Below are 22,156 nucleotides of genomic sequence, written 5' to 3' on the forward strand. Positions count from 1 at the left end.
AACATACTGACAAAATAAAATAAATAGAATAGATATGTACAAGTAAAATAAATAAATAGAGTAATAAATATGTACAAACATATATACAGGTGCTGTGGGGAAGGGAAGGAGGTAAGATGGTATCCTACTGGCACCCCACAAAATGGAGAGTCCAGTTTGAGAGCGCTAATTTAGAAAGGCAGTTCTCAGTGCGTTTCACCCAAGGACGTCTGTGGGCAGCGGACCAAATTTGAGGGAATCCTTTTGCCACCTGCTAAAATTTCACAGATCCTGCCGTATTTGACTGAGTTTCCCTTTCACTCAATGTCCCATCTGTACGCCTACCCTTCTCACACAACCTCAGTCGCCAGGTACCGTTCCTCAGAATATCCCACCCGTTTCCCGACCGTTCCTGAGAATATCCCACCCGTTTCCCGAGCCATTCTTCCCTCCCTCCAGTCCCGCTCTCTCTTTTTGCCTTGAACCAGGGCGGACCCTAGTCGGGTAAACTCATAATTATAAGAGAAACTGCAGGTCTCCGGTGGGAGTTCAAAGGAATTAGTTTGTCAACAAATCGATTTTCAGAAACTAGAACCCCGTGTTGAAACGTTTATCTCCCCACACCATTTGAGAAACTAAAGGCAGTGTTCCCTCATCCCTCTAGACTGTGGGCAGGGAACGTGTCTGCTAACTGTTGTATTGTATTATTATTATTATTGTTGTTGTGTTTAAGAATTTACTATGTCGGCTAACTGTTGTATTATTGTTATTATTATTATTGTGTTTAAGAACTTAGTATGTGCCAAGCACTGTTCTAAGCGCTGGGGTAAATACAAGGTTAAGTTGGACACCGTTCCCTGTCCCGCATGGGGCTCAGTCATAATCCCCATTTTACAGACAAAGTAACGGAGGCCCAGAGAAGTGAAGTGACTTGCCCAAGGTCACACAGTAGACAAGTGGCAGAGCTGGATTAGAACCCAGGTCCTCTGACTCCCAAGCCCGTGCTCTTGGCACTAGGCCATGCTGTATAGATGTATATATGTTTGTACATATTTATTACTCTATTTTACTTGTACATATCTATTCTATTTTATTTTGTTAGTATGTTTGGTTTTGTTCTCTGTCTCCCCCTTTTAGACTGTGAGCCCACTGTTGGGTAGGGACTGTCTCTATATGTTGCCAATTTGTACTTCCCAAGCGCTTAGTAGAGTGCTCTGCACATGGTAAGCGCTCAATAAATACGATTGATGATGATGATGATGATGCTTCTCTAAGCACATGTGTTCTCCCAAGCACCTAGTACGGTGCTGTGCTCATAGTAAGCACTCAAATTCTCTTGATTGATATGTCATAAAATAAAAATAAGAACAATATGCAGTTTCTGGTAGAATTGCCCTTGCAGATTTGGGTTGGTTAAAACTGTTTTCCTTTCTCTCTCTCTCTTTTCCCCCGCTTTTCTTTCTGTAGAAAATGTGCATCCGATCTTTATGTTTAATTGGTTTACAGACTGTCTGTGGAATCTTTCCCTGTCAAAGGGCCAGGTAATGTTGATTCATTTCGCAGCTTCTTCATTTATCGGCGGTCTTTTGTTGCACAAACAGTATACTCCAAAACTTCCTCGGTAGTTTGGGGATCCTAAAAAAGTAGGAACCCAAACTGAAAAGGTACAAAACAATAAAACAGCAACCCCAACCTAGCTTAATTCAATAGCTCGTAGTGGCTACAAATTATTTTCTCAATTGTACCACCCCGATATGCACAAAATTATGTTCGGTTTATTTGAGGGAATTTTGACATTCTGCAGGGGAAACCGGATAACGATTTGCAAATTTAATCGTGTAGCAAGCTGCTTTCTGGTGTTGAGTAGAGGAAACAGAGGATCAAGTGAAAACCACTTTTTTTCTCCCCAACTCGACGGTACCTTCTTGCTTTCCCTTCTGGTTTTAGCGCGTTGCCCCAGCGCCGCCTCAATCTTTCCTCCTTATTGACGCTTGCCTCTGCCTGTAAGTCATCGCCATCATCATCAATCGTATTTATTGAGCGCTTACTATGTGCAGAGCACTGTACTAAGCGCTTGGGAAGTCCAAACTGGCAACATCTAGAGACGGTCCCTACCCAACAGTGGGCTCACAGTCTAAAAGGGGGGAGACAGAGAACAAAACCAGACTAACAAAATAAAATAAATAGAATAGATATGTACAAGTAAAATAAATAGAGTAATAAATATGTACAAACCTACATACATGCAGGTGCTGTGGGGAAGGGAAGGAGGTAAGATGGGGGGGGATGAGGAGGGGGAGAGGAAGGAGGGGGCTCAGTCTGGGGAGGCCTCCTACGATTGAATGAATGAATGAAGGGACGACGAATACGGTCTGTCCTTCCCAAGCGCTTAGTACATTGCTCCGCACACAGTAGGCGCTCAATAAATATGATTGAATGAATGAATGAATGAATGGATATATGACGAACGACTCCCCCCACCCCCCCGCCCTTCTGAGTGGAAACGAGAGATGTTCTGCGGCGCAGACGGTCGTCGATGCTGGCAATCTTGGGCACTGGCACGTTCCCTAGTTGGCAGGGGCCAACCGAGGCATCAAATAAACTCACAGCAAAACATTTGACAGTTGGAACGAGCAGCACTCCAACAATACAATAAATCAAACGATACCTTAAGATCTTTAAAGGCAAGTGAAGCGTGTACCTCCAGGATATTTCCAGGCCCGGTGGTCCAACGGGGCACAAGGCTACGGTGCCGCGGTTTTAATTTGGGTTCATCCCGTCGGTGGGCGAATTTGCAGCGATTTTCAGGGGCGCAGCCCCTAGGGCACGGGTCCGGCCCCACCACTGGCCCGCTGTGTGACTCTGGGCAAGTCACTCGACTTCTCTGTGCCTCAGTTCCCTCCTCTGTAAAATGGGAAACGAGCCCCACGCGGGACAGGGACGGCGTCCAGCCTGATTAGCTTGTCTCCACCCCAGCGCCTGGCACATAGTAAGCACTTAATAGCATCATTATTTTTAGTCTCACCGTCCCCTCAAAAGAAAAAAAAATGACCAATTTCCTTGGCTCTACTTTTGCCCTGATAGCTAGGGATGCGTTGAGCCGCCGGGCGGTTCTGCCGTATTATTATTATGAAGATGATGATGATGGTATTTGTTAAGCGTTCACTATACGTTGAGGTAGATACAAGGTAATCAGGCTGTCCCACTTGGGGCTCACAGTCTTCCTCCCCATTTTCCAGATGAGGTAACTGAGGCTCAGAGAAGTGAAGCGACTTGCCCAAAGTCACACAGCTGACAAGTGGTGGAGCCGGGATTAGAACCCATGACCTTCCAATGTGCCAAGCTCTGTTCCAAGCACTGGGTTAGATGCAGAGAATCAGCGTGGCTTAGTGGAAAGAGCCCGGGCTGGGGAGTCAGAGGTCATGGGTTCGAATTCCGACTGTCGCTTGTCAACTGTGTGACTTTGGGCAAGTCACTTCACTTCTCTGGGCCTCAGTTACCTCATCTGTAAAATGGGGATTAAGGCTGTGAGCCCCACGTGGGACAACCTGATCACCTTGGAACCTTCCCAGTGCTTAGAACAGTGCTTGGCACATAGTAAGCACTTAATAAATGCCATTATTATTATTATTCTCTGTGCCTCAGTTACCTCATCTGTAAAATGGGGATTAAGACTGTGAACCCCCCCATGGGCAACCTGATCACCTTGTAACCTCCCCAGTGCTTAGAACAGTGCTTTGCACATAGTAACCACTTAATAAATGTCATTATTATTATTATTATTATCATTATTATTGTTATTATTATTGTCAGCTGTGTGACTTCGGGCAAGTCACTTCTCCAGGCCTCAGTTCCCTCATCTGGAAAATGGGGATGAAGACTGTGAGCCCCCCCCCCCCCGGGGACAACCTGATCACCTTGTAACCTCCCCAGCGCTTAGAACAGTGCTTCACACATAGCGCTTAATAAATGCTGTCATTATTATTATTATTATTATTATTGTCAGCCATGTGACTTCGAGCAAGTCACTTCTCCGGGCCTCAGTTCCCTCATCTGTAAAATGGGGCTGAATAATAATAATAATAATAATAATAATGGCATTTATTAAGCGCTTACTATGTGCAGAGCACTGTCCTAAGCACTGGGGAGGTTACAAGGTGATCAGGTTGTCCCACGGGGGAGCTCACTGTCTTAATCCCCATTTTACAGATGAGGGAACTGAGGCACAGAGAAGTGCCTGTGAGCCCACTGCTGGGTAGGGGCCGTCTCTATATGTTGCCCACTTGGACTTCCCAAGCGCTTAGTACAGTGTTCTGCGCACAGTAAGCGCTCAATAAATACGATTGATTGATTCTGTGTGATCTTGAGCACCTCACGTCATTTCTCCATGAAGTGCCTTGCCCGTGAGCCCCCCGGGGGACAACCGGATCCCCTTGTCCAGCAGCAGGGCCTTGAACATAGTACGAAGTTGACAAATATGAAAACTATCATCATTATTATTGTTAATAAATAATAATAATTTTGTACTAAGTCCTCCAGTAGGCAGGGACTATGTCTGTTTTAGTGTTCTTTTGCATTCCCACAAGCACTTTGTATAGTGATCTGCACACAGTAAGTGCTCAGTAAATACAATGGACTGACTGCTGTGCACACAGTAAACCCTCAGTAAGTTCAACTGATTGCTTTGTATCTATTAGATTTATATCTACTTAAAACAGTACTTGATGCCATAATTATCATTAACACCCCTCCCGCTACTGGAGGACCCTTTATGAAGAATAGTCCACCTTTAAACCATAAGCTCACTGTGGGCAGGGAATGTGTCTACCATCTCTACGGTCTGTGGTCAAGGGTTCAAATCCCGGCTCCGCCAGTTGTCAGCTGTGTGACTTTAGGCAAGTCACTTCACTTCTCTGGGCCTCAGTTACCTCATCTGTCAAATGGGGATGAAGACTGGTCCCGCCATCGACCCCCGGCCCACGTCATCCCCCTGGCCTGGAATGCCCTCCCTCTGCCCCTCCGCCAAGCTAGCTCTCTTCCTCCCTTCAAGGCCCTACTGAGAGCTCACCTCCTCCAGGAGGCCTTCCCACACTGAGCCCCTTCCTTCCTCTCCCCCTCGTCCCCCTCTCCATGCCCCCCATCTTACCTCCTTCTCTTCCCCACAGCACCTGTATATATGTTTGTACATTTTTATTACTCTATTTATTTATTCATTTTACTTCTACATATCTATTCTATTTATTTTATTTTGTTAGTATGTTTGATTCTGTTGTCCGTCTCCCCCTTTTAGACTGTGAGCCCGCTGTTGGGTAGGGACTGTCTCTATATGTTGCCAATTTGTACTTCCCAAGCGCTTAGTACAGTGCTCTGCACACAGTAAGTGCTCAATAAATACGATTGATGATGATGTTGGGTAGGGACCGTCTCTATATGTTGCAGAATTGTACTTCCCAAGCGCTTAGTCCAGTGCTCCGCACACAGTAAGCGCTCAATAAATACGATTGATGATGATGATGATGTTGGGTAGGGACTGTCTGTATATGTTGCCGACTTGTACTTCCCAAGCGCTTAGTCCAGTGCTCTGCACACAGTAAGCGCTCAATAAATACGATTGATGATGATGATGATGTTGGGTAGGGACCGTCTCTATATGTTGCCAACTTGTACTTCCCAAGCGCTTAGTCCAGTGCTCTGCACCCCGTAAGCGCTCAATAAATACGATTGATTGATTGGTTGCTTGACTGTGAGCCCCACACAACCTGATCACATGGTATCCTCCCCCAGCGCTTAGAGCAGTGCTTTGCACATAGTAAGTGCTTAACACATGCCATTATTATTATTAATATTATTAATAAAATAATAATATTTATTATTATCATTATTATTATTATTGTTGTTGTTGTTGTTGTCAGCTGTGTGACTTCGGGCAAGTCGCTTCTCCGGGCCTCAGTTTCCCTCATCTGTAAAATGGGGATGAAGACGGTGAGCCCCCCCCCCCCCGTGGGACAACCCGATCACCTTGTAACCTCCCCAGCGCTTAGAACAGAATAATAATAATAATAATAATAATACATTAATAATAATAATAATAATCGGCGCTGGTTGATTGACAGGGGGAGAGGAGGCCCCTCCCTGCGCCGGGGGCCGGCCTCGCGCCGCTTTGCGCATGCGCGGGGGGGGGGCCCGGCCTCGCGCGCGTGCGCGCGCCGTCCGTGCGTCCCCCTCGCACGCGCCCGTTCGCTCCCCCCCCTTTTCGGCGCGGGCGCGCGCACGTCGTCCGTGCGTCTCGGCGCGCGCGTGCGCGCGCGCCCCCGGCTGCGGCGGCGACGACGACGACTCCGTCGGGCGGGAGCTGAGGCGACGACGACGACGACGACGACCCGAGGCCCGGCGGTGGCGGCGGCGGCCCCCCCGCCGCCCCCCCCCTCCCTCCGGCCGGCGATGTGATCCGGCGGGGCGCCCAACATGGCGGAGGTAAGGGAGCGGGGACGGACCCTCGGCGCCTCACACACACAACGGCCGCCAAGGGACCCCGGACCCTCGCCCACCTGTTGCCTCAGACAGCCCCCGACCCTCCCTCCCTCAGGAGAAAGTTGGGGCGCCCGACTCGGTGGTTGTTTTTTGTGGGGGGGGGGGGTCTGGGCCTCCCCCTCACCAAGTTGGCCGCGTGACCTTTGACCCCTTCCGGGGGAAGAGGACGGCACGGTGTGTGTGTGGTGTTTTGTGTGTGTGTGTGGGGGGGTCCCCTCTTCCTCCGCCCCTCCCCCCCCTCGGGGTGAAAAGTTACCCCCCCCTCAGTCGTCCAGCGGAGTCCCTGCCCCGCTTCCAGCGCTCATTCATTCATTCATTCATTCATTCATTCATCCTAATGATAATAATGATGGCATTTATGGGCCCACTGTTGGGTAGGGACCGTCTCTCTATGTTGCCAATTTGTACTTCCCAAGCGCTTAGTACAGTGCTCTGCACACAGTAAGCGCTCAATAAATACGATTGATGATGTTGCCAACTTGTACTTCCCAAGCGCTTAGTACAGTGCTCTGCACACAGTAAGCACTCAGTAAATACGATTGATGATGATGATTTGTTAAGCGCTTACTGTGTACAAAGCACTGCGCTAAGCACCGGGGAGGATACACGGGGGAAAAAGTTGCCCCCCACTCAATCGTCCAGCGGAGTCCCTGCCCCGCTTCCAGCGCTCATTCATTCATTCATTCATCCTAATGATAATAATGATGGCATTTATGAGCCCACTGTTGGGTAGGGACTGTCTCTGTATGTTGCCAATTTGTACTTCCCAAGCGCTTAGTACAGTGCTCTGCACACAGGAAGCGCTCAATAAATGCGACTGATGATGATGATTTGTTAAGCGCTTACTATGTGCAGAGCACTGTTCTAAGCACTAGGGGAGGATACACGGGGAAAAAGTTGCCCTCCCCAACTCAGTCGTCCAAAGGAGTCCCTGCTTCCAGCGCTCATTCATTCATTCATTCATCCTAATGATAATGATGATGGCATTTATGAGCCCACTGTTGGGTAGGGACTGTCTCTATATGTTGCCAATTTGTACTTCCCAAGCGCTTAGTACAGTGCTCTGCACATGGTAAGCGCTCAATAAATACGATTGATGATGATGTTCCCAATACTTCCCAAGCGCTTAGTACAGTGCTCTGCATACAGTAAGCGCTCAGTAAATACGATTGATGATGATTTGTTAAGCGCTTACTATGCGCAGAGCACTGCTCTAAGCACTAGGGGAGGATACACGGGGGAAAAAGTTGCCCCCCGCCCCCCCCCAACTCAGTCGTCCAGTAGAGTCCCTGCCCCGCTTCCAGCGCTCATTCATTCATTCACCCATCCTAATGATAATAATGATGGCATTTATGAGCCCACTGTTGGGTAGGGACTGTCTCTATATGTTGCCAATTTGTACTTCCCAAGCGCTCAGTACAGTGCTCTGCACACAGGAAGCTCTCGATAAATACGATTGATGATGATGATTTGTTAAGCGCTTACTATGTGCAGAGCACTGTTCTAAGCACTAGGGGAGGATACACGGGGAAAAAGTTGCCCTCCCACCCCCAACTCGGTCGTCCAAAGGAGTCCCTGCTTCCAGCGCTCATTCATTCATTCATCCATCCTAATAATAATAATGATGGCATTTATGAGCCCACTGTTGGGTAGGGACTGTCTCTATATGTTGCCAATTTGTACTTCCCAAGCGCTTAGTACAGTGCTCTGCACACGGGAAGCGCTCAATAAATCCGATTGACGATGATGTTGCCAATACTTCCCAAGCGCTTAGTACAGTGCTCTGCATACAGTAAGCGCTCAGTAAATACAATTGATGATGATTTGTTAAGCGCTTACTATGCGCAGAGCACTGCTCTAAGCACCGGGGAGGATACACGGGGGAAAAAGTTGCCCCCCGCCCCCCCCCAACTCAGTCGTCCAGCAGAGTCCCTGCCCCGCTTCCAGCGCTCATTCATTCATTCACCCATCCTAATGATAATAATGATGGCATTTATGAGCCCACTGTTGGGTAGGGACTGTCTCTATATGTTGCCAATTTGTACTTCCCAAGCGCTTAGTACAGTGCTCTGCACACAGGAAGCGCTCGATAAATACGATTGATGATGATGATTTGTTAAGCGCTTACTATGTGCAGAGCACTGTTCTAAGCACTAGGGGAGGATACACGGGGGGAAAAGTTGCCCTCCCACCCCCAACTCAGTCGTCCAAAGGAGTCCCTGCTTCCAGCGCTCATTCATTCATTCATCCATCCATCCTAATGATAATAATGATGGCATTTATGAGCCCACTGTTGGGTAGGGACCGTCTCTATATGTTGCCAATTTGTACTTCCCAAGCGCTTAGTACAGTGCTCTGCACATGGTAAGCGCTCAATAAATACGATTGATGATGATGTTGCCAACTTGTACTTCCCAAGCGCTTAGCACAGTGCTCTGCACACAGTAAGTGCTCAGTAAATACGATTAATGATGATTTGTTAAGCGCTTACTATGCGCAGAGCACTGCTCTAAGCACCGGGGAGGATACACGGGGGAAAAAGTTGCCCCCCGCCCCCCCCAACTCAGTCGTCCAGCAGAGTCCCTGCCCCGCTTCCAGCGCTCATTCATTCATTCACCCATCCTAATGATAATAATGATGGCATTTATGAGCCCACTGTTGGGTAGGGACTGTCTCTATATGTTGCCAATTTGTACTTCCCAAGCGCTTAGTACAGTGCTCTGCACACAGGAAGCTCTCGATAAATACGATTGATGATGATGATTTGTTAAGCGCTTACTATGTGCAGAGCACTGTTCTAAGCACTAGGGGAGGATACACGGGGAAAAAGTTGCCCTCCCCAACTCAGTCGTCCAAAGGAGTCCCTGCTTCCAGCGCTCATTCATTCATTCATTCATCCTAATGATAATGATGATGGCATTTATGAGCCCACTGTTGGGTAGGGACTGTCTCTATATGTTGCCAATTTGTACTTCCCAAGCGCTTAGTACAGTGCTCTGCACATAGTAAGCGCTCAATAAATACGATTGATGATGATGTTGCCAACTTGTACTTCCCAAGCGCTTAGTACAGTGCTCTGCACACAGTAAGCGCTCAGTAAATACGATTGATGATGATTTGTTAAGCGCTTACTATGCGCAGATCACTGCTAAGCACTGGGGAGGATACACGGGGGAAAAAGTTGCCCCCCCCCCCCCCCCCCCAACTCAATCGTCCAGCGGAGTCCCTGCCCCGCTTCCAGCGTGCATTCATTCATTCATTCATTCATCCATCCATTCTAATAATAATAATGATGACATTTAAGAGCCCACTGTTGGGTAGGGACTGTCTCTATATGTTGCCAGCTTGTACTTCCCAAGCGCTTAGTACAGTGCTCTGCACACAGTAAGTGCTCAATAAATACGATTAATGATGATGATTTGTTAAGCGCTTACTATGCGCAGAGCACTGTTCTAAGCACTGGGGAGGATACACGGGGGAAAAAGTTGCCCCCCCCCCCCCCCACTCAATCATCCAGCGGATTCCCTGCCCCTCTTCCAGCACTCATTCATTCATCCATCCATTCTAATAATAATGATGATGGCATTTGTTAAGCACTTACTATGTGCAGAGCACTGTTCTAAGCACTGGGGAGGATGCAAGGTGATCAGCTTGTCCCAAGTGGGGCTCACAGACCTCATCCCCATTTTACAGATGAGGGAACTGAGGCCCAGAGAAGTGAAGTGGCTTGCCCAAAGTCACACAGCTGACGAGTGGCTGAGCCGGGATTTGAACCCATGACCTCTGACTCCAAAGCCCGGGCTCTTTCCACTGAGCCACGCTGCTTCTCTAGACTGTGAGCCCACTGTTGGGTAGGGACCGTCTCTATGTGTTGCCAACTTGTACTTCCCAAGCGCCTAGTACAGTGCTCTGCACACAGTAAGCCCTCAATAAATACGATTGATTGATTGATCACCAGCACTTAGAACAGTGCTTTGCACATAGTAAGTGCTTAGTAAATGCCATCGTGATGATTCATTCAATCGTATACAAAATCAGTCAATCATATTTATTGAGCACTTACCATGTGCAGAGCACCGTACCAACCACTTGGGAAGCACAAGTTGAGTTTTAGGTTTTATTCATTCAATCAATCAATCAATCAGTCGTATTTATTGAGCGCTTACCGTGTGCAGAGCACTGTACTAAGCACTTGGGAAGTACAAGTTGGCAACAAACTCAACAAGTTGAGTTTTAGGTTTTATTCATTCAATCGTCTTTATTCATTCATTCATTCAATCAATCAATCGTATTTATTGAGCACTTACTGTGTGCAGAGCACTGTACTAAGCGCTTGGGAAGTACAAGTTGGCAACCTATAGAGACGGTCCCTACCCAACAGTGGGCTCACAGTCTATTAATAATAATAGTAATGACGATGGCTTTTGTTAAGCACTTACTATGTGCACTGTTCTAAGCACTGGGGAGGTAACAAGGTGATCAGGTTGTCCCATGGGGGGCTCATAGTCTTAATTCCCATTTTAGGGATGAGGGAACGGAGGCCCGGAGAAGTGAAGTGACCTGCCCAAAGTCACACAGCTGACAATTGGCGGAGCCGGGATTTGAACCCATGACCTCTGACTCCAAAGCCCGGACTCTTTCCACTGAGCCACGCTGCTTCTCAATTGAGCGCTTACCGTGTGCAGAGCACTGGACTAAGCGCTTGGGAAAGTACAAGTTGGCAACATATAGAGACGGTCCCTACCCAACAGTGGGCTCATATTTATTTAGTGCTTGCTGTGTCTAGGACGCTGTACTAAACGCCTAGGAGAGAATAACACAATAATATAACAGACACTCGCTGCCCACTAGTGCCTCAGTGAGCAGTGAACTTCTTAGAAAGCAGAATTTATTGTCAGCATTCAACTCTGGTTTTCGAGATCCTTGGCTTTGTGCAAGGTGTGTGGAGTGCTGTGTAATGTGTCCCTTTGGTCTTCTGTCTATCCATACTGATAATAATGATTATAGTATTTGTTAAGCGCTTACTATGTGCCAAGCTCTGTTCTAAGTGCTGGAGTATTTACTGAGCACTTACTGTGTGCAGAGCACCGGGCTAAGCGCTTGGGAAGTACAAGTTGGCAACATATTCATTCATTCAATCGTATTTATTGAGTGCTTATTGTGTGCAGAGCACCGGACTGAGCGCTTGGGAAGTCCAAGTTGGCAACATATTCATTCATTCATTCAATCGTATTTATTGAGCACTTACTGTGTGCAGAGCACCGGACTAAGCGCTTGGGAAGGACAGGTTGGCAACATATTCATTCATTCATTCAATTGTATTTATTCATTCAAACATATTTATTGAGCACTTACTGTGTGCAGAGCACTGTACTAAGCACTTGGGAAGTACAAGTTGGCAACATATAGAGACGGTCCCTAGCCCACAGTGGGCTCATTGTGTAGAAGATTTATTGAGCACTTACCGTGTACAGAGCACTGGACTGAGCTCTTGGGAAGTCCAGGTTGGCAACATATTCATTCATTCATTCAGTTGTATTTATTGAGTGCTTACTGTGTGCAGAGCACTGGACTAAGCGCTTGGGAAGTACAAGTTGGCAACATATTCATTCATTCAATCGTATTGAGCGCTTACTGTGTGCAGAGCACTGGACTAAGCACTTGGGAAGTATAAGTTGGCAACATATTCATTCATTCAATCTTTTTTTTATGATAGCATTTATTAAGCGCTTACTATGTGCAAAGCACTGTTCTAAGCGCTGGGGAGGTTACAAGGTGATCAGGTTGTCCCCCAGGGGGCTCACAGTTTTAATCCCCATTTTCCAGATGAGGGAACTGAGGCCCAGAGAAGTGAAGTGACTTGCCCAAAGTCACACAGCTGACAAGTGGCAGAGCCGGGATTTGAACCCCTGACCTCCGACTCCAAAGCCCGGGCTCTTTCCACTGAGCCACGCTGCTTCTCAATTTATTTATTGAGCGCTTACTGTGTGCAGAGCACGGACTAAGCGCTTGGGAAGTACAAGTTGACAACATCTAGAGACGGTCCCTCCCCGATAGTGGGCTCACAGTCCAAAAGGGGGAGGCAGACAACAGAGCAAAACATATTAACAAAATAAAATAAGTAGAATACATATGTACAAGTAAAATAAATTTGCATATAGATAGCACACCCCTCTAAATGTTTATCACAACCAAAAATTTGGTAACCCAGTTTTCTGGATATGCATGTGCTAGATATTTATTGAGCTCTATGTGCAGAGCTCCACACTAAGCGCTTGGGAAGTCCAAGTTGGCAACATCTAGAGACGGTCCCTCCCCAACAGTGGGCTTACAGTCTAGAAGGGGGAGACAGCAAAGCAAAACATAGTAACAAAATAAAATGAATAGAATGAATATGTACAAGTTAAATAAAGAGTAATAAATATGTACAAACATATGTACATAGTGACTTGAATACAGATAGCACACCCCTCTGAATGTTTATCACAACCAAAAATTTGGTAACCCAGTTTTCTGGATATGCATATGCTAGGTATTTATTGAGCCCTTACTGTGTGCAGAGCACCGGACTAAGCGCTTGGGAAGTACAAGTCGGCAACATACAGAGACAGTCCCTCCCCAACAGCGGGCTCACAGTCTAGAAGGGGGAGACAGACAGCAAGGCCGAACATTAACAAACTAAAATAAATAGAATAAATATGTACAAGTAAAATAGAGTAAGAAATATGTGCAAACATATATACATATATACAGGTGCGGTAGGGAGGGGAAGGAGGTAAGGCGGGGGGGATGGGGAGGGACGCTCAGCACAGAGTCACCGCTTAGCCAAGGCCGTCGTGATTATCATTATTATTGTGTTCGGCCGTGGATTAATAAATACCATAATTATTACATCCAGCATTGGAGTTCCTGCCCCGCTCCCAGCGCTCACAACAGCGCTCAGCACAGAGTCAGCGCTTACCAAAGGCCGATTATGATTATCATTATTATTGTGTTCGGCAGTGGATTAATAAACACCATACCATAATTATCATGTCCAGCAGCAGAGTCCCTGCCGCACTTCAAGCGCTCAGAACAGCGCTCAGCACATAGTGCTTAGCAAATGCCGTTGTTATTATTATTATTGTTATTGTGTTTGGCAGCGGATTAACAAATACCATAATTATTGTGTCCAGCAGTGGAGTCCTTGCCCCACTTCCAGCGCCCAGAACAGCGCTCAGCACATAGTCAGCGCTTATCAAATACTATAATTATTATGTCCAGCAGCAGATTAGCAAGTACCATAGTTATGTCCAGCAGCGGAGTCCCTGCCCCACTTTCAGCGCTCAGAACAGTGCTCCGCACATGGTCAGCGCTTAACAAATACCGTCATTATTATTGTGTCCAGCAGCAGAGTCCCTGCCCCACTTCCAGCACTCAGAACAGCGTTCAGCACATAGTCAGTGCTTAGCAAATACCATAATTACTATGTCCAGCAATGGAGTCCCTGCCCCGCTTCCAGCGCTCAGCACATAGCACTTAACAAATACCGTCATTATTGCTATTCATTCATTCAGTTCATTCAATCGTATTTATTGAGCGCTTACTGTGTGCAGAGCACTGTACTAAGCGCTTCTTATCCCCCCATCCCTCACTCTGTGGTCTGTGTCCCTCTTCTAGACTGTGAGCCGGTTGTTGGGTAGGGACCGTCTCTATGTGTTGCCAATTTGTCCTTCCCAAGTGCTTAGTACAGTGCTCTGCACACAGCTCTCAATAAATAACGATTGAATGAATGAATGAAACACTTTCTCTTCCCTGACCTCCGCTCCGTTTCTGGGAAAAGAGGTCCGTGCTGTCCTGATCCAGGACTGGGACCCGGAGGAAGGCCCGCAAATTCCTTTGGAAGCGGCTTCAGTTGGCTTTTTAATCGCCTGTCGTTTGGGGGGAAAAACATTCTTTAAATATTTCAGGAGCCGCCGTTGAGCCTCCTCTGACACCAGTGATCGGTGGGAAAACTATTAATTAAAATTCCTCCCCCCTTCCTGGTCCCGTTTTTCCAAACCCTAGAGGCAGATTACCAGCCTGTTGTTGGGTAGGGATTGTCTCTGTGGCCAAATTGTACTTTCCAAGTGCTTAGTTCAGTGCTCTGCACACAGTAAGTGCTCCATAAATACGACTGAACGAATATTGGTAAGTGGAAGACGGTGGCTTTGTTTTTCTCCCCCTTCTTGCCCCCGGCCCCCAACGTTTGGGCTGAAAGGGGGGGGACCCCCTTGGGCGCTCAGCCCAATAAATGCCATCATTTATTTATTATTCCCACCAGAATAATTTCCTTATAGCCCAGAACTGAAGTTCCTTCATTTCCCTATCATCCGAGGAAAGGATAGGCTCGGGGCTCTTTAGATATGACATAGCATCTCGTATTCCTATCCACCATACTTGGTCTATATGGTTTGTAAATTAGTGAAATTGTTTATTTGGAAGTCATTTAAGGTAGGCCTGGAGAGTAGCGTGAGCCAACGATGTACCGTTTTGCTGGAGTAGGACTGTATTGGTCCCCTGTGGCAGTTTCTCAGGCTATTTCCTCATCTCTTCCACCTCCCATGGAGGCTGGCGTTGAACCAGGGCGGTCCAGAATTCCAGCGATATTCTGTGGTTGCTGTTACAATGAATGCAGATCTAGTAGTACGTCAAACAGGCAGTTTCCCACTCTTAGTTTTTTTGTTTGTTTCCGGGTTGTATTTCGTTTCGTAGGAAATGAATTTGGTTTGCAAGACACAAGAAGATAAAGTAAAATGGGGACAGAAGTACCTTAGGTGGTGTTCGTTGTAATACTTTTTGCAGGAATAATAAAAATGATGATGGTATTTGTTAGGCGCTTACTTTGTGCCAAGCACTGTTCCAAGCGCTGGGGCAGATACAAGGTAATCAGGTTGTCCCACGTGGGGCTCACAGTCTTAATCCCCATTTTACAGATGAGGAACTGAGGCACAGAGAAGTGAGTTGCCCAACGTCACATAGCAGACAAGTGGCGGAGCCGGGATTAGAACCCACGTCCTCTGACTCCCAAGCCTGGGCTTTCGCTTCTAAACCACGCTGCTTCTCCTAACAGCGATGTCACAGGCTTCACATACAAGATTGGGAGTCAGGGGACTTGAGCTGTAATCCTGGCTGGGTTTCATACTCCCTGCTATGAGTCTAAGGCTGTGTCCCTTTTCCTTCTCCCTCAGGATAATGATAACTGTTCCTTACACATTTTGCAGTGATATTATGAAGATCAGTCAACCACAGTCATTGAGATTGCCCATCGAGTGCCTGGCACTGTACTAGATTTTTCCCCAGGCTGTAGGAGTTTGTAGTCTTTACTGAGAGAATATTTTTGGAGTACTTTGAGTGCTGAAAAGTAAAACTGATCACTACAAGGTAATATTACTGTTTCTGTGATAGCAAGTGCATGGAAATCAAAAATGAAACTCATGGAAACAAAAATGAAACACCACTAATTTTAACTTTCACACTGAGACGTTAATGAGGGAACCTGAACATTTTCATTTTATTTGTAATCTGAAATGGTAACAGTGACTGTAGGTCTTAGGGAGTTTTCATTAGAAATGAGAGAGAAAAGATTTTACGTAAGAAATAACTTTTTATCCTTTAGCCGACTGTTTTAGTGGTGCATCTTTCCTCTGCCTCTTGTTTGAATGTTTTGGAATGGAATTTGCCATTTCCTTATACTTAAGGGTAACATGAGTGCTAAAATTCCTGGCAAGATTTTGCTGAACTTTACTGTCATTAGTGTCCTCGTTGGACCTTATTTAATATTTCTAGATTTGTGATATACCCTTCAAATACTTATACTTTATTGACTGTGCTGTAAAAATATCTCAATCTGCGTCCTACATAAAATCTGGAACAGATGACGAGGTCGATGAGGAAAGGTTAGTAAAATTGAGTTGCCCGTAACTAGGGCAGTTTTAGGGGAGGGTATTTGGTGCTTTTGTTGATAGAATTTCAGATCTTGGGAAAACAACATTGGCCGTACGTAGATTTCAGTGTTGGTTTCATATGAACACTCATTTCTCATGTAAACCTCACTCATCTTTCAGCTAATTATGTATATCGAAGAGTTTGTGGAAAGGTAACTCAGATGCTAAATTATGGAGGGCTTTTACTGAACCAATGGTCAAAAAAGCAGTGAATCTGGAAAAAAAAATCTCCATTTATGCATTCATTTGATAGAGAAGATGTTAAAAAATACTCACTGCTTCTGTACTCTTGTAATGCACCATATTTTTACTTAATACAGTTTTTTATTTTCAGTTGTGTTTGCACATCTTTTGAGTTGTGTATTAGAGAAATAGCATGACTTAGTGGAAAGAGCACAGGCCTGGGAATCAGAGGACCTAAATTCTAGTCTTGGCTCCGCCACTTGTCTGCTGTGTGACCTTGGGCAAGTCACTTAACCTTTCTGTGCCTCATTTACCTCATCTTTAAAATGGGGTTTAAGTCTGTGAGCCCCATTTGGGCATAGACTAACCCAGGTTATCTTGTATCTATCCCAGTGCCTAAGTGTAGCACCTGGCACATAGTAAGTGCCAGTGTTTTTGAGATTTACAGTTGACCCTTTTAAATATAAATAACAATGTAAGAAATAACTTTTTAGTGATTTATTTACATTACATTAGCTTATCCAAAAATTGTGCAAAAAATGTGTTTTCCTAAAGGTGCCTTTTTAAGACCACTACTTTACTTTTTCCTGCCTTCTAGACTGTGAGCCCACTGCTGGGTAGGGACCGTCTCTATATGTTGCCAACTTGTACTTCCCAAGCGCTTAGTACAGTTCTCTGCACACAGTGCTCAATAAATACAATTGATTGATTGTCATTGCTGTGAGTGGGTGTGTCTTCACCACACAATGGCGATACTATTCATCCCCCCTTTCCTACCACTTTTAGGAATATATTTCACTGGTAATCATTGATTTCTTAAATTGATATAAACATTTGTAATGGCTTCTAAAGCAAAAGCTTTTGAGTCTCCACCTCTTAGGTATATGATTGTAAGGCAGTGGAGTTCTAATTGAGGAGAAAAAAGGTTGAAAAAAGCATCGTGGGTTTCCCAAGGGATGAGTTGGTCAGACATCCTTACTCAGTGGCATTTATTGAGTGCTCACTGAATGCAGAGCACTTTTTTTTTCCTTTAGTGGTATGCACTTTACTAAGCACTGGGGTAGATACATGCCAATCAGGTTGAACACAGTCCATGTCCCACATGGGGCTCACAGTCTTAATCCCTATTTTACAGATGAGGAGATTGAAGCATAGAAAAGTGTAATGACTTGCCCAGGGTCACACAGCAGACAAGTGGCAGGGCTGGAATTAGAACCCAGGTCCATTGACGCCCAGGCTCTATCCACTAGACCGTGCTCCTCCTCTCTGTATTTAGCACTGAATTAAGCACTTGGGAGGAGAGTACAATAAGAAGGGTAAACAACGCTCAGTATTTGAGATTGGGCAAGCACAAAATGGAGTTTATGCTTTCAAAATGTCCTAACCCCAAAGTCTCTATTTAGAATTTGCAGCTTAACTCAACATATTGCTTAACTTTCACATTACTTTGGTTACATTAGACTCTTTCTGAACCAGTCACGTCAACAGTGCATCAATTATTTGAAGAACATTTCTCATCTCCGAATAGAAAAACTGTGGAGAAACTCGTCTTTGTTCCCATCCATCCCTCATATCCATTCAGTCGGTTCGCCTACACACCACCGTCGTGCCTTGTTAGGTTTCCTGTTGAGCTTTTTTTACAGAGGAGAATCAAATCGATGCTGCTGCCACTCTTGAAAGTTTCTCCGGTAGCAAGTGAGGGTCCGGTGTTCTGCCATTACGTGGAGAGCAAACCTTGGTTCACTAACCGTCACCTGGGGCATCAGGGAATAATAGTCATTTCACTGGATTATTTTTGCATCTTTTAACTTTATTTTTGCGTGTTGCTAAATGCATGGAGGTTATAAGAAAAATAGCTGCAGAAGAGAGTCCAGCCTCTATAGGGGAGAGGCCTAGGAAGAGGAAAAACCTATGGGACAAAATATATAAAATTGGATTATTTCAACTAAATTTAGATGCCAAAAACTTCCAAACTACAGCTTGATCACCCAGCCTGCTTAATGTGATTTGGCAAAATGCATGTGGAGAACTACACATTTTATTCCAAAAAGGGAAATTATTGAATGGCATGTCAGTGTAGATCTACATTATTGAGATAGGTCATAAGCTCCCTCAGGGTAGGGATCGTGCCTTCCAACTTGTATTGCATGCACCCTGGTGCTTCGTGCGGTGCTCTGCAGACAGTAAGTGCTCAAAAATACCATTGATTGGTTTTTATTTATAATGTATGTGTGTGGTTTTAGATTTACAAATATGTGTAGGTTTGCAAGCGCCTTATATGGGTGCCCTCTGTAGAGTAAATGGCTTTGTCGATGATGAAGATGATGCCTCCAAATTGATAATCTTTATGAGCTAACGTGTAACCTTTTAAACAGTCATTTTAAAACTTGGATCTGAAAAATTGCAGTTGTAATACGTAATCCCTGTTACACATTTACTTTAAATGATTCCATTAAGTCACGTAACTGTGTTTTTTCTCAGTCATATAAGAGCTAAATATATGGTTAGGTTTATGATCAACCATGATCACCGGCTCTTTTTCTGCTATACTGGTACCGGACTAATGTTTCCACATCCTGTAGTTCCCCTCCCCTCCCCCACCCTAAATGTACTCCCGTGTTCTTGTCCCTATTGCATTTCATTCTGTTTTGTAGGGCCATTTTTTCCAGTTTGTCTAAGTCACTTTGAATTGAATTCCCTTCATGCAGAGTGTTAGCTGCCCTGCTCAATTTGGTAGCCATTCGATGAGCGTGTTCTCAGTTCCTTTGTCCAGATCATCAATAAAAATGTTGACTAGAACCAGGCCTAAGACAAATCCCCATAGGGTGCCGATCAATACATCCCCCTAGGTTGACACCGAGCCATTGGTGATTGCTTTTTGTGTTCAGTCTTCGACGCAGCTGAGCACTCACTTTCCAGTAGGATGGTCAGGACCCCAGTTGGACAGTGAAGATTGTCATGTGAACTGGAATCAAAAGGCTCATCGGAGTCTTAGATGGGTTACGTGTATTGCTGCCCCTTTGCAGCTGTATCATTACCATTCATTCATTCATTCAGTCGTATTTATTGAGCGCTTACTGTGTGTAGAGCAGTGTACTAAGCGCTTGGGAAGTCCAAGTCAGCAGCACAGAGAGATGGTCCCTGCCCAACAGCGGGCTCACAGTCTAGGAGGGAGAGACAGACAACAAAACAAAACATATTAACAAAATACAATAAATATGTACAAATAAAATAAAGTAATAAATTCGTACAAATAAAATAAATAAATAAAGTAATAAATACGTACAAGCATATATACATATATATAGGTGCTGTGGGGAGGGGAAGGATGAATGAAGGGTTGGGTAAGAGGGCTACGGCGTCACTGGGGCGGGGAGGGAGGGTCCTCCCCGGGTTCAGTGAGGCCACTGAGTCCTGGGAGACCAGAGCGTGGCCCTCTTTCCTAGACTTCGGCCCTCTGGGTGACCACAGCCCCGCTCTTTCTTTCATTCATTCATTCATTCATTCATTCATTCATTCGTTCAATCGCATTCATTGAGCGCCTACTGTGCGCAGAGCACTGCACCAAGCGCTTGGGAAGTACAAGTTGGCAACACACAGAGACGGTCCCTACCCAACAGTGGGTTGGGATTACCAGGAAGTCCCAGCAGGAATGCTGAAGATCAGAGGAGAAGAAGACTCAATCAGTCAATCAAACAGGTTAGGGAGTGGAAACCTCTGCTTCCATCTGGTACTCTCCTAACTGGCTCAAAGCTACAAAGGAACCACTCCAAGGTTTTTGGTGAGAAAGATAAAGATCCAGTGTACCTGAAACAATTTTCTCCACTCAAAGGGTATTTTCTGCTTCTCAGTATCCTAAGTTCTTCTAGCTGGTGGCCAGTTGTTTGATCATTTATTCCAGCATCTTCCATGGGGTCGATGTTAAACTGGGTGACCTGTATAGCCAGGGTCTCCCCGCTCCCCCTTTCGGAGATGAGCACATTTACCCATTAAATAATAATAGTAATAGTGATGGCATTTGTGAAGCACTTACTATGTGCAAAGCAAAGTCTCATGTCCTCCAAGAGACCTTCCCCAATTAATCTGTCTTTTCCCGTACCCCCTCCCCTTTATGCATTGCCTTTGCACTTAGATCTGTACCCCTTCGGCCATTGATATTCATCCCACCCTCAGCCCCACAGCAGTTATGTACCTATCTGTAATTTTAACGCTGCCTCCCCCTTTAGATTGTAAACTCTCTGTGGGCAGCGAATGGGTTTAACAAACTTCATTGTATCGGACTCTTCCAAGCTCTTAGTCTCTTAGTACAGTGCTCTGCATACAGGGAGAGCTCAGTAAATACCATTGATTGATGGATTCAGTTTCTTCAGGGCATCTCTCATTTTCCTCCAGTTCTCAAACATAATAGCTCATGGCTCTGCAGTATCATCTTCCTGTTAAAATATCCTGGAAAGTGTCACCATTACTTGCTTTAAGTATATGGGATCTTTTAAAATTATTTTTTAAATCCTTTTTATGTGCTCCTTCCTGTATTCTGGCTTGATTTTCCAACTTTCCATTCCAGGTGGAACTTGCTCTATTAGTTTACTTTTTTGGATCTCTTTTGGAAAGACAAATGAGAGAAAAATTTAGTCTCTTTCTCAGTCATCCGTTGGTTGTTTTCCCTTCCTCTCAACTGAGGAACGTTTTCCCTTGTTATCTTTTGCTTAACTTAGTTAAGTCAGTTCTTTTTGTTTCCTTTTAATCTTGTGAGAGTTGCATCTCCTTTCCAGTTTTTGATTATTCTAATCTCGCCCCTACATAATTGTGCTATTTTTTGTACACTTTTTAATGATTCGTCCCAGTTTTCACTTTTTCCCTCTTGCATGCCAGATTCCTTCAAGTTCTTGGTTTAGCCAACTGCGCATTATTACCCTACTTGTCTTTCCTCTGCATTGTCATTTTTGGTTATTGAGCCTGAAGAACCCCTTTTTGGTTTTTGGCCGGGGCGAGGGGGAGAACAGAATTCCTGTTCTTCTTACACTTTCCTACCATTGGATCTTCCTCCTAACAATGTCATCATCATCATCATCATCAGTCGTATTTATTGAGCGCTTACTGTGTGCAGAGCACTGTACTAAGCGCTTGGGAAGTACAAATTGGCAACATATAGAGACAGTCCCTACCCAACAGCGGGCTCACAGTCTAAAAGGGGGGGGAATCAGTCATATTTATTGAGCACTGTTCTGTGTAGAGCTCTGTACATAGTGCTTGGGAGAGTACAATAATTAGTAGACATTAGCCAGGACCCCAGCAGACTATATTCCATTCCCTGTTTGCCAGAGACGCTGGCGGTATTTGGGTAGTAATAACAATAATGGTATTTTTTAAGCACCTGCTATGTGCCAGGCCCTTTTCTAAGAGCTGCTGGCCCAGAGCAGGTCTAAGATATGCCACAGCAAGCGACACCTGTACTGTGAATAGAGTTGAGTTGCTTGGGTCCCCCGAAAGATGGCTAT

General features: G+C 45.4%; 1 protein-coding gene across 5 annotated transcripts in view; it reads left to right on the forward strand.

Annotated features, from left to right (window-relative positions):
• The window catches only part of MIER1 (MIER1 transcriptional regulator), a 76,256-nt gene that overhangs the window by 9,728 nt on the left and 44,372 nt on the right, over positions 1-22,156 (forward strand). Inside the window, exon 1 of one of the 5 annotated variants that reach the window (XM_038752250.1) lies at positions 1,504-1,520. The exons of 3 other annotated variants lie outside the window; for them this stretch is intronic. Coding sequence is in view for 1 of the 2 variants with exons in the window: in XM_038752251.1 (XP_038608179.1) it covers positions 6,445-6,453 (9 nt within the window). In the remaining variant the exon portion in view is untranslated. Of the gene's footprint in view, positions 1-1,503; positions 1,521-6,412; positions 6,454-22,156 lie in introns of those variants that run through there. One more of the 5 variants, XM_038752251.1, reaches the window with a different exon arrangement.

Source organism: Tachyglossus aculeatus, chromosome 10 (assembly GCF_015852505.1).
Source record: "Tachyglossus aculeatus isolate mTacAcu1 chromosome 10, mTacAcu1.pri, whole genome shotgun sequence".
Taxonomy (NCBI): domain Eukaryota; kingdom Metazoa; phylum Chordata; class Mammalia; order Monotremata; family Tachyglossidae; genus Tachyglossus; species Tachyglossus aculeatus.